We start from the raw sequence: 19,239 nt of genomic DNA, 5'->3' as shown, positions 1-19,239 counted from the left end.
TGAATAAAAGAAGGATTCAGTAAAGATAGGGAATATGTTAATGATAGAGTGTTAAATAATAATAAATATAAGAAATTAAATAGTTAAAAAAAGAGATTTAAGGAAGATAGCAAGTGAATAAAAAAGTTTAAAAAAATATATAGGAAAAATAGAAAATTAAATAATTAAAAAGGGAAATTAAAGAGATAGGAAATTAAATAATGAAAAGGGAAAATTGGGGAAAAATAGGGAATATGAATATTAGAAAATAAAAAAAAAGAGAAATTGAATTATATAATAAGAAAATTAATTATAATAATACTAATAAATAAAAATAAAAACGAGGATTAAAAAATTGCAAAGTAAAACTAAAAATAAGGGTAATGGGGATACACTATATAGGGAACAAATCAAAATGGGAAATAAAGTAAGAAAAGCATCAAAGAAAACAGGGGGGAAAGGTATGAAATATTCAAAGCACGTGTCAATGACCTAAAGAAAGACTTTTCTATACAATCAACAAATTAAAAAATTAGCGATTTTTTAAATTATAAAACACGTGGCAAACTTTTTAAAAGAATTAAAAATAAACAAACAAAATAAAAGAAAGAAATTTCAATTTAAAAATGTAAAACAATTTTTAAATTATGTAAAATCTAGTTTTGCTATTTTCTCTCATTTAATAATTAAATATAAAATATCAATAATGAATTTTTCCGTATAAAAACACTTTTATTAATTTAATGAAGTTTGTGTTTTATTTAATAATAACAACAAAAAATAAATAAATAAAAATTAATGTTATTTTATACGGAATTGAATTTATCTCCATTTTAATTATAATTAATGCACTTAAACACAATTAAAATTTCTACACGATAAATGCAATTAAATAATAATTTTATTGATTTAATTTTAATTTATTTAAATTTAAAAACTTTTGAGAAAAAATAAATAAATTATAATTTTAGATAAAAATCCAATAAAAATAAAATTAAATTGCGTTTATTTTTTTCTCTTCAATTAAAAGCAATTAAATTAATTATAATTAATTTTTAAATGTAACTAACAAACGTAATAAAATTTAAATACGTTTTAAAGATATTTATTTTTATATTTATTCTAGTTTTTTTTATTACAAATGATCTATAATCGATCATGTTTCTTTAAAGGATGATAGCATCAGCATCCCGTTACCATAGCAACAATGGAAGCTCGAGATCGATCAATATGGATTCGGCTCTTGTTTCTCATTAACTACTATTTATCTGCTTATATAAAAATTAAAAATTATGTAAATATTTAAATTCTAGATAATTTTACTAGATAATTAAATGGTAACGATATATTGAAAGTTTTCTACTTGATTTTTTTCAAAATTTCTAATTTATAAAACTAACTTTCATTGGCTTATTATACTGATAATAACTTAACTCTAAGAGATGCTGATAAGGATTTTAAACTTGTATATATATATATTTTTTTAGATTATAAATTATTCTTTAATGTATAAATAATTCAAAGATTATTTAATATTAATTATTTTTTCCTTAAAAAAAAAGTGTAAGTGGTTTTCTTTATTACGTTGCTTTTTAGGGGAAAATGATACTGAAATTTAAGTAAATTATCCTTTAAAAATGCTCCTTTTTCTCTTTTTTACTTAAATTTCTTGTAAAATATTAAGTTATCATTTATTAAATTAGAATATCTTCGGGTTTCTTCATAAGAGAATAAATCATTTTTCTTAGAATATGTAAATTTGTTGATTGATAACCTTTTAAAAAGGGAAATATATAAATAATTTAAAAAGAAATTTTATTTATTTATTTTAATATCTTTTACATAAAATTCTTTCATTATAAGAAATTTTATATAGGCCTATTTATTTCTGTGTTAAAATTAAATTTGTGGAAATATTTTTCTCCTTTTTAAAAGGAAAATTTAAAGAAATTCTTCCTCTCATTTTCAATTTCCAAATAAATAAACAAATAAATAATAATAATAATTAAGAATTTTTCCTTTTGACATTCGAAAACTTTACTTGTATTTTTATATTTCTCAAAAAATTCACAAGAAATTCCCCATTTTATAGAAATTATAAGCGTTACTCCTTAAATGTTCCTTCCGAATATACAAAATTTAATTTCTTTCTAAAGTTTTCCCTTTTAAAAAATTATATAATTTTTTTACACTTTTCCACAAAAATTACAGAAAATTCTCCATTTTCTAGAAAAAAAACTACAATTTTTAGTACTTTTCTTCAAAAAATACAAGCTTTAATTCCCCTCTACAACAATTTTCTTCCTTTTTTTTCTCCTAAGAAAATTTACAGGAATCCTTTTACTTCTCAGAAAACAATTTACAGGAAATTCTCCATTTTCCAAAACAACCTACGGGCATTTTCCTTCGAGAAATTATAGATTTTAAACTGAAAAAAGATACATTTTTTTTACAAAATAAATTTTTCTTGTCATTTATTAAAAATTGAATTATAGAAAAAATGTAATGTAGACTTAAAACGAAGCAAAGAAATATATATTTTTTTAATGCCATTTCTTAACTTAGATCCTCTAAAAACACACTTCTCCGCATTCTCTACGGAATCAAAATCCATTAATGCTAAAATTCTTTATGATATTAATAGTAGATTATATTCTTATGAGAAAAAAAAGCAACTTTGCCATCTCAGTATCTACTTAAGAAGAATTTAATATATTTTTTTAAATTTTAATATTTAAAAAAAATGTTAGTAAATTTTATTAATATTAATTATTTAATATTTACAAATTAATGTGAGCAAAAAGCATTTTAAAAATTAATCGAAAAATTACTTTTAAAGTTAAAAAGATGCGGGGGATGCTAAGAGGCAGAGTGGAAGATGGAGGAAAAAAACTTTTTTTTTTATTAAAAACTTTATTTTAAAAACTAAAATAATAATTTTAATGGGTTAAGTTTACATATTTAAGCTTATTTAATATGAAAATGTGAAAATAAATTTTATAAAAGTTAAAATAATTCATTTTTAAAAGATATATATAAGATGCAAGATGTTTAAAAATATATAAAATTTAAATTTAAAATATATTTTTTATTCCAAAACTTATATAAATTTTATTATTATTATTATTATATATTAATGAATATTTAAATATTATATAAGCCAAAAAGTCTAAAAAATAATTTTTAAAAAAATCTAAAAGTTAAAAGATGCGGATGGATACTAAGAAGCAGCGTTGGAAAATAATAAAAATAATATGATTTTTTATTTAAAAAGTTACAAATAAATTAAAATAGATTAAGTTTTCATATTTAGGCTTATTCAATATAAAAATTTTAAAATTTATTTTAAAAAAAAATTTAAATAGTCCATCTCTAAAAGTCTTGTGTAAGAGCAGGAAGATGCTTAAAAATAAATGTAATTTTGACTTTAAAAAATATTTTTAAATAATAATTTTGTTAATTTTTAAGATAATATATCTATATATAAATTAAATTAAGGAGGGAGGGGAAAAATCATAAAGAATCATAACGTTTAACACCCCGATTTAACAGTTTCCATCCGGAAAATGAAAGATGGATCGTCCTTTTCTATAATAGCCTCTTATCTGGATGTCACATCACTATGGCAACGAGGGAGAGATGCTATGTTTTTCCGGAGATTGCAGAATTAATATCATTACTATTTCTCTGGACGACATCAGTAGGTAATCGTATCAAAATTCATCATCCTCCTCCTCCTCGTCCTCCCTTCCTGTAATGAATTGGAAAAGTGCTTTTCTCTTTATAATATTACTGCATTTATAAATAATTCACAGGCATTTGAACGAGATAATATGAATAAAAATATTCTCTTCTTCATCTTCTCTACTATAAAAATGTAATGAAATAAATATTTTCTACGATTTTTCTTTATTTTTTCAAAATGCCGAATTTTATTGAATTAACAATATTTATATGCAGAATTTTGTAAATTTTTCTATAAAAAACGTTGTTTCGAGGGGTGGGCTTGATAAAGATTTATTTTTAATCGATTTATTATTGATATTTTTCGAGATTTGTGGCTTTATTGAATCTTTGTTGAGTTGGAGCGATATGTATAACTGATTTTACAGTCTTCTACAGCTAAATTTATGCTTATAACATGTTATTATGCATTTGTTTACTTGATAAGAATATTATTTATGTAATTTTTAAGGTTTTGCATTAATTATAAAGCATTTGCAAGTCAAAAATTGATATAATCTGCCGGTTTGTGAATTCAAGACGAGTCGCGCGGCTCGGCGCGACGCCTACTCTTAAAAGTTTCAATTTTATGTTTAAAATTGTATAAAATTATAAAAACAATATGTTTTGAAGTAGCAAAATAAATGGAAAATGATTTGGTTATAATAAAAGTTTTAAATATTTTTGTAAAATATTAAATAAGTTTAAATGTGTATATACAGTGTGTTGGCGCGTCGTCACACGCGACGACGCATCATTAATTTTCAAATCGTCAATTTAAAAATCATATTTGAACCTTTTAAAATAAGTAATCATAATTTTTTTTTTAATTTTCTAAAAAATCTAAATTTTATTTAGTATTTAAAATTCTTACACAACGTATATAACTGTTATGAAATATTCATTTGTCGCTCCGCGCCTCATTGCTTTTCATTTAAAAAATTTCCCCTTTTTAAAGCGCGCACGCGTCGCGTCGCGTACAATTATTTTCTAATCCACACCACACTTGATTTCCATTTTTCCATCCTATAGAGAGTGATAGACAGAAACAATGAAATCGTTTAACTTTCTATTTTATTTTGTAAAGTATCAAGCGCCCTGTCCCTACATCGCGTCGCGTCGCGTCGCGTGTACAGCGCAGTACGTAGTTTCCCCAACTTGTTTTACTCGGAGGTAAAAACACGAAACACTTAATCACATTACCGTATCTTAAACGGTTGCGAAGACGTAGAGCGTGACGGACAGACAGGGACGAATTATTTGTTTTTATTATCGTTAAGGCGATTGTTAGTAATGTTACTTTCACCTTCGTCACGATATAATTCGACGTCTGGGGTAGTAAATAGAAAACAATTGCTACAAAATGATAGGTTTGATAGTCGTAACGTTATCACAAAATGCTCACAATTTCGTGAAAGAATCTTTTGTTATCAAAATCGATGCCAACTGCAACAATACTACTTTTTTGTGTGTGTCTCTGTGTGCCCTTCCTTTTCCTTTTGCATTCAATAAATCTCCAATTTCTCCCCCTTCTCTATCTTCGTTCAAATCTCCGTTACACACCAAGCTTATATATCCCATTAGCATATATTGTATCGCTTCGATTGTTTCCTCCCTTTGTCATCCCTCAAAAAAACCCTGTTTATAATTTATAAAATGACGTAAACAATATATAAGCGCATCTTATCTTAACCAATAGTGAGGGAGTGATGCCCCACCCGCGAATTGTTACTAAAATGTTTTTACTGTAGACACCGAGGTGTGAATCTTACATTCCGGTACGTTTTAGTTGTTGGGGCATCTCTCCCTGTGGCCATCTCTTCCGCTTTGAGTTAACTAATTTGATACTTTTTGGAGTATTTAATATATATTTTAATTGTTAATCTAGTTTTATTTTTTAAGAGAGTGAAATTAAAAATATTTTGCTTTATTTAGAGGTATAAATTACTGTATATACATTTATTTTTAAAAAAAGATGCTATTTTAATACGGCGAGCGTCTCTCCCGATAGCCATCTCTCCCACTTTATAATACCATTTCCGTTATTCTATAGTTTCTCGCGTGGTACTGTAATACGATAACGGAAAGCCGTGAGAAAAAATGAAGATAATTTAATTTCTGGTGATCAAATTTATATATACTAGAATTAAATTTTTGGGCTGATTGATGCTTGCGCCATTTTAGCAACTACCGTCATTCAAATTGAAATTTTAAGGTGTTTTACAATTATAAAGGGGGTGGCATATATGGCCATAAAGGTGAGATGAAGTGGGTGGTATAAGACGCCCCAGGTTTTGGTTATATCTCTGCAATAAAAATTAATTTCACTACTAATTATTTAAAGGCATCTCTTCCACCGGCCAACTGTTCCTTTTCACGTTCACTATTTTTTTCTTTTGAACCAACTAATCCCGTCGACGGTAAGATGGCACATTAACAAAGAGGCAGGAAACGTATTTTTCTGTTTTCTCTGTAAAAAAAATCAGTGTTTGCAATAAAAACGAGGACATTACCTAACAAAATCAACTAAAGAAAACATTAAAAAACAGATTTTGTTACCGTATTTTATACGTTTTTAATTGTAAATGGTTGCATTTATACAGATAATTACGATTAGTTACAACATATTGATAATGTACAAGATAATTAGAACAAGATAATGGATAAATTAATAATCGAGTTAACAATGTGTCAACATTTCAAATAAAATTACAGTTCATTGATAATAAACTGTCCAAAATGATTACACGTTACACATTTCACTTCAATTCCTTTCGGGATCTCGTCTTAAATTTCTTTTTTATTTCTTAGAATGAAAGAATTTATCACTTTTAATGACTCCAAAAATTTAATATTTATTTTTTTTCAATAAAAATAAAATCAACACGTGTATTAGGATAACAAAAATTAGGCCGAACATTAATATGATGCGGTGTAGGAAATCATTTTTTAAATCACGGTGCCATATTACCCACCAATCCGAAAAATTTACTGTCGTGTCCAATTTCTCCATAATAAATTGCCTATGGCCAACTTCCCCGCTCTTCATTGTCCTCGACTTACTTTTTGGCCATCTTACCTGCTTTTTCGCCTCGTTTTTTTTACTTATTGGCCATCTTGCCCACAACTCCAACCTTAATGCTTGGCCAACTTACCTGCTGTCCCGACTTCCAACACAGTTTTAAGGTGCTTGCTCTCCCTCCCTTAACAACTAATTCGTTCATCTTGCCCGCCGGGTCATCTTATCTGCTCGGAGCATTCCGTTAATTCGCCTTATCCTATTGTATCGACTTATTTACTCTCAAACTCCACGTCTTGATATCTTATTTGCTTGGCCATCTTGTCTGCTTCGTGATTTATCAAGTTATATTCTGGCCGACTTCCTCGCTACTGGACATTTTCCACTTATTTATCCTTCGCGTATCTAGACTCGCAACTTCGCCATCTTGCCCACCGAGTCGTCTCTCCCGCTCTTCATATTCTTGAATAAAATGCATTCGGTTTGATAATTTCTTGAATATACCCGCCCATCTAACAATTGTAGAGCTTTAAATATTCAATAAACGGCCGAGTTCATCTAAAAATAACTAAATGGATACAAAGGGAACAAATTAAGTTCTAAAAATACCACTTGTGTACGCACTATGCCATAAATCTTTGTTCAACACGTGGTTAGGAAGAATGGAAAGTTGTAGAATCACGAACTTTACACGTGAAAATAATAATATTAAAGGCGGAAGAATTTTTCGAAAGGTCTAAAAAAAATTACAGTGCATGCGCACTATACGCTCTATATTATTTTGGAGTCATTCTTTGTTGACTATTCCGGGTTTCCAGCTGAAAAGAATCAATCTTTCCGCTTTTTTAGATGGTGGAGAAATGGAAAAAACTAGCTTACAACTCCAAAAAATCTAAAAAAAATGGTGAAGAAAGGGAAAGAGACAGAGACAAAAATCGAATTACAAAAATACATTACATCTTACGTCACATCTGTTATTTTGTGACGTATTATGTCGCTTGAATGGTGTATGAAAAAGATTTATGACGTCAAAAGGGAAGGCGATTGAAAAAAATAACCTAAATAAATAAATACTTTGGTCGTAAATAAATTTAATAATCTTGATAGTTTTTAAAATCGTTCTAAAACACGCCACCGGGGACAAATTGGCGCTACTGATCTGCATCTTAATGAGAAGATTCGATTAGTGAGAATAAGAAGTTAAACTCGGTAAAAACTATGAAAGAATAAGAAATTTTTAGTTTAAATCTTCACCACTAGAGAAGAATTAGCGTTACTTTATACTTTGCGTTACGTTTTGTATTTTAATGCAAAATTTTAATTCGAGAGTGATTTAGTACGAATAAGAGATTAATTCGATAAAGACTGTAGTAGTTACAGAAAATTTAAGTTTACATTTTTCACCGCTAGGGCCGAATTAGCGCTATCATTAACCAGTGATTTCGTCGTGTGTTCGGATCTTAATGCAAAATTTTAATTATGGAACCGTTTAGTGAGAATTCAGTAAAAATTGTTAAAACTATAAAACGTTCGCTTTACATATTCGCCACCAGGGGATAATTAGCGTTGTTGAGTTTATGCAATGCAAAAATCCACAGATAATTTCGATTTTACATGTATATGGCTCCTGATATAGCTTCTACGATCTTATATTGACTCTACAGTTTATCTGATTACCTTGCGAGCCAAAGATTTTTCTATAATTATAGAGACAAAAATGGCTCTTGAATTTTTATTATTTATGAAGAGGCAATTATTTTTTCTTTATTATTCAATTACAGAAAAAATTAAATTGATATATAACATAATATATATCATTTTATAATGGTTCAAGTATTTACAATTTATAAAAAGAGCCATAAAAAATTGTTACTTTCTGCAAGCTTTTTGATTTATATCTTTAATGGCTCCAAGTTTCTGAACGCTCTTGTATAGATCGACAAGCGAAAATTTCAATTTCCTTTCAAGGGTGTTTTTTATAACTCACTGTTTATAATGTTATTCAATATGTCATGGCTCTTAAATGACTTCATAACGGAGCCATTCAGGAGCGACATCTTGAAGACAATATTATTTGAATGGCTATACAATATGGCGGGTGATGAGTATAACAGCATTAAACATAACTTTAAAATGAATCTGTTGTGGAGTCATTCGAGAACCACACCTTGGAGAGAATATCACTTAATTGGCTCTACAATGGAGCCATTAAGAACCAATTTCAGCATCTCCTCGAGGATTTTTTATACATGTTTGTAATAGTATCTATATAACGGGGTCTTAAACGGCACTTTGGAGTCATTCAATACCCGCTACAATAATACAATGACTCAGAAGTGGAGCCATATCAAAGATTTTTTAAATTTTAAGCTTAACATTATTTAAAATATTGCATTTATATAAATCTTTTCGCATAAGTTTGCCTCAACGCTTCGCTCTTCGCCATTTTGTGTTGGATTCTCGAATTATAAATTGAGCGACGAGACCATATATCTTGATCCAAATTCAACTTACAATGTTTTATTTGTTTGGCATTTAATATAATAATTATTCCACGGATCTTATTATAATTTATAACCGGATAGTCAATCCAATTAAGAGGTTGTTGATGCATAAATGATTGATTGTTATCTCTACTCGAATTTATTGAAATGTTATTGATGTCCTATGTTATCATTAAAGAGCACGCACTGGGCCGAATTAACACATTATCAATAATTTAATTATTATCTATTCATTTAGTTTAATAAATATAATCATTTAAATCAATTCCATTTTGAAAATCAATTTTAAAATAATAATAAATTATGTAAAAATCGAAGCTGGCAACATTATTTTGAAAATTTCGGAGTAGTGTTGCCAGTTTGAAAAGTTTAAAATATTATTTCTTTTTTTTTCGTTTGAATCTAAATAATTTATTTATCTTGTTTTGTGTTTGTGCTTTTTTGTATAAAATTCGAATATTTTAATTTTTTTTAAATAAAATGTCCTTAAATTCTACAGTATCATTAATAATAAAAATACAATTTTCCAATCAATTCGCCGTACTAAAGATTGTTTCTGTAAACAAGACGCATTGATGTCGTTACTAAAGCCATTAATCACCTTCTAAGAATATCGTAAAATAAATTGTTCTCTTTTAACAATCCAATAATCTAGAAAACTTTTTTAAAAAATGCTTATTTGAAATTTAAATCATCATCGATACGCCAAAGCTTTGACAGTAAGCGGTTGCGTATATCTAAATCTCCATGTTTTTACTAGAAAAAAAAAACTAGTTTATTTGAAAATATGAAATAAAATTCATTGTAATTAATAAATATTTATATATTTTTGATATAAAGGCAAGTTATAAATGATCCATATCATAAAACATCCCATACTGTACCAGAAAGTTCGGAGCGAACCCTCTTAACTTATCGCCCGCATAGAGAAGAAAATACGTAACATCTTTCATCATACGATCTCCTAGTGTGACGTAAAAGGGTCTTGTCTGTCATATGACAAGGGAGGTGCACGGACAAAGCATTTTTAGTTGACGGCGCTTAATCTTATTGCCGTCCTATAGGATAATTGAATGACATTGAGAGATTTCTCTCGATGTCCTGCAAATATTTATAATTGATTATCATTGAAGAAAAATGCAAGTATTCTTTTCTTATCTGTTTTTCACTTTTATCTTTATCTCTTATCGTCTCTAAGATTGTTTGAGATTTGTGTTTCGCATCTCTTCTCTTCTACTCCAATACTTTATTCGAAAGTTTAAAGTTCTAATTCTTATTTTTATTTATTTTTTTTATCGATTATCATACCATATCTCATTTTTTATTCTATTTTTTTCTTAAAATATTTCGCTCCTAAATCATATCCTTAAAATAATAATAATAATAAATTTATTAAACGGTGAATGGCACACAACTTGAGTTAAAGAGCGCTGCATTCGTATTAATTACAGGCAAATGGAGGACATCAGAAGCGCCACCTGGATATTTTTTAAGTCACCTTTCCCGATTTTCGATTCATTTGCATTTAATATATATTTAAAAAAGAGGGGGGAACATTGTAACAAATTGAAAATAAGCAGCATGTCTTTTCTCTTATTCAATTTTATTAAATAAAACTTTGTGAGAAACACTTCTGCCATTTAAAGAGATAAATTAACTTCTACATCCCGCAAAGTGAAACATTAATCATTTAGATTAATTTAACTAAACAATATAAAATGAAAAAGAGAATTGTAAAAATAAAAATTAAACAATTGCATTTTATAAAAGTCTATTCATTTTTAATTAAATTATTATATCTATTTTTTCTACAAATAATAACTGGTAGGTAATATACTTCCAATGATTTTTTATTTTCTCTTTCGAGTTCAATAAAGTTAATTTTTATCAACTTTCCATCAAACTGAAACCCATAAAACTTTCAGAAGGAACAATAAAAAATTCTGATAGACAACAATCTTAAATGAAAAGTTAAAATGTTTTCTCTTTTCTTTCATTGGCTTATTTGAAACATATTTTCAAATAAAACTATTTTAAAATTTTTCTAGCACGAAAAAAACTTTCTTATAAAAATTTTATATGTATTTTCCCCGTAAATCATTTTCATTCTTTATTACTTCTAATGCACGCTTTCTATAATTTATCGACTTAACTAAAGTTCATAAAAAATACGGAAATTAATTCGATTTAATTATTTCCATTATTTAAAATGTATTTATCGTTATCATTTTTTAAAATTTTATCACATTTAAAGAAATAAAATTAATCAATCGCAAAGTCGCCGCAACGCGACGCTTCGCTCGCCTTTAAATAAACAGTTTTCTGGTTTTTTTAAATATTGATAAGAGGGAGAACTTAATTCGATTTAATTATTGCTACTATTTAAAATATTATTAACATTTTCTATTTAAAAAAAATATTTTATCGCATTTAAATAAATAAAAGTAACATATCGCAATATCGCCGCGACGTGTTGCTTCGAGTATTTTTAAATAATCGCTATTTCGCTTTTAAAAATATTGAACGAGGGGAGTAAACCATTTACGATTTAATAACAATAATAATTTATTATTAAAATGTATTTTTATTTAAATAATAATTTTTATATTTCTTATAAATTTATAATCGCGACTAAAATAATCCCAATTTCGCCGCGACGCGTCGCTTGGAGTATCTTTTTAAACTGCGCCATCTTATCTTTTAAACGGCGTAAATTAATTTAAAAACAAATTACTACGCGATTCATGTTTTATAATAAGAATAATTCTCGAAACGTGGAAAAAAAGAAAACGCGATAAATAGTTCGTAAAATATTAAACACTAGGACAGATTAGATATAAATCTACACGTCTGTCCGTCACGCGTTCTATAGCTCGAGGCCATATTTGAAGCATTTATAAGCGGAATTATTCTTACGTATAGAAAAATAACGCTTTTAATAGTCTATTCCGATATAAAAACATTTCATTAACGTATATTACATTACTCTTCATTAAATACAATCTAGTAAACATTTCTGCTTAATGAAAACCTCCATTTTGTTAAATTTAACAGGGAAAAACACACAGGCATCCGGTTAATCGAGCTTCAACTTGATTAATGCTATGGCCGGTAAAAAGAAAATAATAAAAATACAAAAAATAAGAGAAGGAAATTCAATTTCTAAGCCCTTCTATCGATTGTTTGTTCAGAAATTATCCTCTCGGGTTCTATCTTCTCCAACAGTTTCGTACAGACAGCTTAGGCAAACATTGTCTCCTTTAACTTAATCCGTTAATCTCGTGCGGATTATGGCTTATCTCTCGACGTAGCGGGTTATATACTTTGAGATAAATTATATCTAAAACCTCCGACAAATTAATGCCTTTTATTTATATTAAATATGCCGAAAGGTATATCCTGTTTTAGTTTATGTTTTAATAATTAATTAATTCTCCGGTTGCTTCTTAAATTATGACGATTCTTCTGCGCGTAATTAGTGTGAGAAATTTGCATTTTTACTGGGAATTTTGCCGTTGAATTCAAAAATCTTTGATTCCGTACAATTTTTAATACAAAATATCAATTTCTTTTTAAGGATTTCGGCCCACAAATGCGAGTTTTTATAAGGTTTTAAGCTCACGGATAGCATTTTTGATGGAGGATTTACGGGGATTTTGATTAAAATTATAAAATAAATCTTTGCTGAAGATATTTCATACCGAAATTTTCATATAAATATCAATTTTATTTAGGATTTTAACGTAAAAATGCCAATTTGAGTCGAAATTTTAGCTTAGAAAAGTCAAAATTTGATAAGAGGCTTAATTTAAACGAACGTAAACATTTTAAATGGGATTCCAACAAAAAATTTAATTTTAATCATAATTTTTTAACCGAAATTTCGGCACATAAACCCAACTTTTAATTAAGATGTCACTTAAGAATTTTTGATTTTCTGGGATTTTTATATTAATATATATATATATATTACTATTATTAATGCAAAATTAGATTCAAAGAAGGAATTGCCGAGTTAATTTATGCAATAAAAGTACATAGGTGATGGAAGACATCTTTGTGCATAGAAGAGCCTGTTCGCTGTACTTTTTATGAACGTCTTCGCCATTTTAGCGCACAGAACCTAACCTATTCTATGTACAGTTTATATCGTTCTGAGCATTTTTAGTACTTAAACTACCCCATTTTTATGTTTTTTTCAGTGCATAGATGTAGAACATAGAAATTACATAGAACAGGATCTTGTCTGCAGTTTTTAGCACATAGAAGAGGATCAATGGATTTTTGAGATGCGATATCTAATCTGCAAGTAAATAACTCTCAAAAATTCACTTAAAATAGGATATTTTATCACGCAAAAGATAGTAAATGATGTATTTTATCAATTTATTTTGGGATTTATTGATGTCCTTGGATAATAATTAATGCCTATTAATTAATTTTATAATTTTTTATTTAATTTTTTGCTATATAAACAATAAGGTGGTACAGGTTATATTCATAGGCCCGTATCAAAGAACTACATAACAATTTTACATACGTAAGTATTTTACGTTAAAAAAATTAATTTAAGCATTAGCTTTTATCCATAGTTCGCGTCGCGTCGTGTCGCGTCGCTTACACGCACGCGACACGACGTCTACACGTTTATGCATCTTAAAATAAAAACGTAATAATCTTATTTAAAAAATTATTAGAATTTTCCGATATTAAAGCATTTAAAACTTGTTATTTTAAGGAAATTTTAAACTGTATTTAGAAATGATATACAGTATTTGTCGCTTGGCGCTAACGTTCGCGTCGCAAGCCACTTATATCTTTCAATATCGTAATTCTATATCTGATAAAATAACAAACAAATCATAAAAATATTTATTTGCGATAATATAAATTACTTAATAAATAAAATGTTATTTTTAATGGAATAAAACGAAATTACTCGTCGGCGCGACGCGATTATACGCGCGCGAGTCAAAAATAATCACAAAATTAGTCAGAATTTGCATAATTTCAAGCAAATCTCGAGCGAAACGTTTTATATAACGAAAATTATTGGAGAAATTAGGTAAAAAGATAATTGTATGGAATTTCTTATCAGTTGAAGATGTACAAACATCTTCAGATCATAAGATGATAAACGTAAACATTCCAAAAATATCTTATCTTTGATGAAACTATGTTAAGGGTCCTAGAAAATTTAATATAAAAATCGGTGCATTATTTCCCTAATTTTCAAACCGAATATTTCCAATTTCAAAAAAGGTAAGTAGAAAAATTTTCTTTGACGACGTACCTTAAACCATAGCAATCAAACATCTCTGAATCTTCCTCCTCCTCCTCTTCTTCAAGGATGATGTCGAAGCTGCTGATTCTCTTGGCAATGTCGGTAATTGCCGCATCAGATATTGGAAAAATTCAAGATCCTTTCCAATTTCTAAATTCACTAGAGAATCCGAAACAGCTAGTTCTTTACTATCGTCAAGATAAAGGTCATGCAATGGCAGAAGTCACGTTTAGTTATTCATTGGGTGTTCCAAAAATAGAAGATTGCAATCTTTACGGTGACAAGTAAGTAGAGTTATTGTGATATGTGTTTCTTCGTTTTCTTCCCAATTTACTAAAATTGTGTATCGCTGAATTATGCAGCTCGCTGCTTTGTACTACGGATTTCTTTATTGCGCCGCTTATATTTATGGTTTTATCCTAATTTCTAGGCCCTGCGTTAAAAAATTTTCGGGAAATTTCCTTTCTTAAAGAGCTTAAATGTCTATGGATCGACTTTCTCCAGGGCGATATAATATGCAAAGCGAATCTCTGCGCCATTGTCGCCAATGATTATGTGACGTCGCTTGGCACTTTTAAAGAAATATGCGATATTATTATTATTTTCCTTAATCTCTCTCGTAAATAATTTTTGTATTATTTTAATAGAAATGACAATTGTGAGGCGACAAACTCTGGCTCTGTAGTCTCGTGACGTCAATTTGACGTCTTCTCTTCCGTTTTACGATAAGAAATTGTGAAGAATGACGTCAGATTTACGTAAAAAGCGCCAACTCGCTCAATCAATCGAACACAGCTTCGATTTCCTCGAGTTAATCGACTAAATATCTTTTCTTTCAGCAATGTAATCGATTACGCCCTGCAAGATGTACATGAAAATAGAATATTTCACGTGGATAAAGAAGAAATGTCGATGATCATCCAGAACTGCACCGAATACGCGTCGAAAAAGATTCAATACAGCGACGACGGATCATCGGGAATATCAAAGATTAAGAAAATCATTATAAACAGCCTTCTGATATACCCTGGTAAGCGGAACATTAAAAGAAACGAGATTTCCTCGTGTTATTAAGTAAATTATTATTTTTTCCAGGAACTAAATGGTGTGGTTTCGGAGACATAGCCAAAAATTACAACGATCTGGGAGTAGAAAAGGAAGCTGACAAATGCTGCAGAGCTCACGATCATTGCAACGATACAATTCATTCTTACAACTGGAAATATGGTTTGTGGAATGCGGCCATTTTTACCAAGTAAACGACCTTTCGGCGCTCTTATAATTTAATAAGTTTACAAAAATCTAATTTTCGACTTTTTCCCTCTCCCCTCCTCTTCAGAAGCCATTGCGATTGCGACTACGAACTTTCACGATGCCTTCGTTCTGCCAATACTTTCGCTTCTAATCAGGTTGGAAGGCTGTATTTTAACGCATTACAAGTGCAATGTTTCAAGAAAGATTACCCAATTGTAAAGTGTAAAACGTATAAGGGGTGAGTAACACTACCAAAGCGTTGATTTTTCATTTATGTTTCTTCTTAAGTTAAAAAAATTTTAAAAATTAATCCTAGTTTTTTAATATAATAATTATCAAAAATATCTAAAAATGTATTTATTTTTTCCCTTGAAAAATATTTAATTAATTTTATAAAATATCGCCATTTTTCCCTCCTTTACGATAGGTGCCTCCATCTAGTGTACATAAATCGAAATTATTAAGTATAAAAAAATTAATGAAAGGATTTAATTTTTTAAATATTTTACTTTTAAAAATAATAAAAATTGTTAACATAAATTTACTAAAATTGAATTTTAAATTGCAGAATCGCAAATGTCCATTTAAGCTGTCAAAAATATGTTTTGGACGAGACAAAACCAAAAATATGGCAATTTTTTGATGCTGTATTTTATTAAAAAAGACAGTTTCAAGCTGAGAAATTTTTTAATTCTTTATACAGGAAAATATCAAATAATATATGTAAATAATACAAAATTATTTATTGTAAAATATATTTAACTAAGTCAGAAAATTATCTCCTTTTTCTGTATTTTGATTAATTAATTATTTAAACAAATTTCTTTTAATAAAATTCAATTTGTATTTTCTCTATGTACTTTTTTGCTCAGATATTCATAAATACAGAACAATAAAATTCAAGAGATTGGTACATGACAGTTTGGAGAATTAACATAATAATTTAATTTTTAATTAAATTGTATGCTAACTTTAACATTTAGTGAGTTAAAATTAAGCTAATGATAATTAAAATAACTAAAAAAATAGCATAAAAATTAATATTTAATGTTCAGCCTCATCACTCATCTCTCTCTCTCTTCTCACCTCACTGGAAAGACTATTAATAAATGCATTTCAATAGAAAATTAATCTTTTAAAATTAAATTCTATTGACGATGATGCCAATGATGATTAAACTAATTTAAAATCTGCATAAAAAAGTAGATTTTTGCATTCGTCCGCATCTCTCGTCCTCCTCCGCTCTTCCTCGTCCCGATCATTAGCATCATTACGGATAAATGCATTTCTAAAGGAAATTAACTCGGAAAATAAATTCGCACGATAAATTCTTCCTAGCAAATAAAGGAAATAATTAAAATGTATGAAATAAAAATAATTTAAGTCGAAATTAAGGAAAATTTAAGAAAATTTCTTATAATTTATATATATACATATGTGACTTTGATCATCTCTTCCTTGTATAAAAGATAAAAAATTGTATTTTAAAATTTTATTTATATATGTATATAAAAAAAATAAAATAAATAAAAATACTCTCACTAAAAGTAAATAGAATTTTTCTCTTCCATTTCTAAACCATAAATACTTTTAACTTTAAGATAAAGTAAAAAAAAATGGAGGGAGGGAGGGAGAGAAAAATTCTATTTTCTCTTAGAAAAATATTTTAAAAAACAAAAAATAATATAAACTCCATCCAGAAAAAATTCATTGTAAATTTTATGAGAGAGTAAAATAAAAAATGAAAATCTAAAATTATTCTTTCCACAATTACAAGTTTTGTTAATAAATAATTAAGTTACAATTTAGAAAATGGAAAAAAACACTTTGGTAAAACTGGTTTATTTCTCTCCCTTTTTTTTATTGTTTTGTTCCGACTCCAGTTATTGAATTTATTATAATGCAATTAATTAAAACTACATCCTAATTAGTTTTCTTGTGCAACAGTTATTAAGTGAAATCATTTAGGATTTTTTTTCTTTTATTATCTGTTTCTTAATTATTTCCAAAGATGGATTAAGTCTCGGACGAGGAACCGTCTCTTCTTTATAAATAATAATACAGAATTAACCGAGGGGGATGCTTCTTTCTGTAGAATTTAACGGGCTAACTTAATTACAATTTGTCGTTTCTGAAAAAATCTAGTGTCTCGAACTTCTTCGGATTGTAATTTCGGCGGCGAGGAGTGTTTTTTTCTGCGAAATTTTCCTCGGAACTAGGAAAATTTACCTATAAAACTTTCAATTTTATCAATAATTGGCCTGCAAACAATTAGATTTTTATTTTTAGACTTCCAAAGGAGGAAAGTTTCCGGGACTTATCAATTAATTGGGTCGGTGACTGTCGGAAAGTGTTTAACTCTTAAATACCGAAACAATTTAATTATTTTCCTCGTTTAAGAGCAAAAATTTAAGAAATTTACTGGAAAAATTGTTAATTAATTATTATATAATTTAATTTTAAATGAAGTTTTATAAGTGTAATCGTAATAGCAAATTATAAATTTTATAAGCTGACAGTTTAATGATAAGGTAGCGATGACAAATAGGGATAATCGAACGACGTTCCCGTATAATTTGACGACGAACGAACCGATCGTCGCTAAGGTTACTCTTTTACTTTTCGAGACTTTTTAATTTATTAACCGCTTTGCCGGTAGAGATCAAACTTAAGTTATTGCCTATTGTTAGGGTCATATTTGGGCAGAAGAAAGTCACTTTCTGTAATTGTTTGCCTCAAAAATCATTATATTAAGTTAGGAAAATCTTTTATTTGGTTTTATATTCATAAAAGTATAGTTTTGGAAAAATAATTTGTTAAAAAGTGTAAGGTTAGCATACATATAGATAGCGAGGGCCCGGGTGAACCGAGGCCACAAAAATTCACTTTTATACAGAAAAACTGATTTATTCGAGTAAAAATTTATGTTTAAAACAAAATTTGCACTCTAAATATTTGGAATTTTGCTAAAAACTATGCATAAATCTGTAAAATTTTCATACAAAATTGATAAATGTGTAAATTGACTTACCATTCACGGCAGTACATTTTGATGTATAATACACAGAAATTCTTGTAAAAACTTTTAAATATCACAACTTTTAATATAAATTTAATAAATTGAGCCTATTTAATTATACACTACATCTGCTATTCCTACTTACTCATTCTTTTATCCTTAAATTCAGGATATATAAAGAAAATCCTCTTATTACTTCACAAAATTACTATAAAAGAAATACTAACAAAAAGGTGAGTGTTGTGAGGTAAGAATCGAGAAAACTGGAATAATATTTACGTTCTCGCTTCTCGACCCAACCGACACTTCCCTTCGGAAGTTTTTTATCTCCGATTCCTAACTAATATTCGAAGGCGGGAAAGCAAATCTGCCGTTCTGTCCTCGTTAACAAATTAAATTCCCTGTCTTCGTTAGCAAGTTACTGCATATTAATTAATTATGTATTTTTGGTTTATTG

At 28.1% G+C, this 19,239-nt stretch overlaps 1 protein-coding gene across 1 annotated transcript; it reads left to right on the top strand.

The window, feature by feature from the left end:
* The first annotated feature begins 14,432 nt into the window (after nucleotides 1-14,432).
* Nucleotides 14,433-16,493, top strand: LOC136974271 (phospholipase A2-like). The gene is made up of 6 exons (XM_067269108.1): nucleotides 14,433-14,487; nucleotides 14,575-14,793; nucleotides 15,349-15,539; nucleotides 15,605-15,764; nucleotides 15,849-16,001; nucleotides 16,332-16,493. Exons 2-6 carry the CDS (start codon nucleotides 14,576-14,578, stop codon nucleotides 16,420-16,422), a joined length of 813 nt encoding a protein of 270 aa, XP_067125209.1. The 5' UTR covers nucleotides 14,433-14,487; nucleotide 14,575; the 3' UTR covers nucleotides 16,423-16,493.
* The last annotated feature ends 2,746 nt before the right edge of the window (nucleotides 16,494-19,239 follow it).

The sequence above is a fragment of the Centruroides vittatus genome, unplaced genomic scaffold (genome assembly GCF_030686945.1).
Source record: "Centruroides vittatus isolate TY-2023 unplaced genomic scaffold, ASM3068694v2 contig_345, whole genome shotgun sequence".
NCBI lineage: Eukaryota > Metazoa > Arthropoda > Arachnida > Scorpiones > Buthidae > Centruroides > Centruroides vittatus.
This window is presented reverse-complemented; position numbering and strand designations above follow the sequence as displayed.

Excerpts from the sequence above, each read along its gene's own strand:
- LOC136974271 (XM_067269108.1), top strand. The coding sequence starts at position 14,576 with ATGATGTCGAAGCTGCTGATTCTCTTGGCAATGTCGGTAATTGCCGCA. Across the intron at positions 14,794-15,348 it reads TGCAATCTTTACGGTGACAA|CAATGTAATCGATTACGCCC; the intron begins GTAAGTAGAGTT and ends CTTTTCTTTCAG. Across the intron at positions 16,002-16,331 it reads AAGTGTAAAACGTATAAGGG|AATCGCAAATGTCCATTTAA; the intron begins GTGAGTAACACT and ends TTTAAATTGCAG.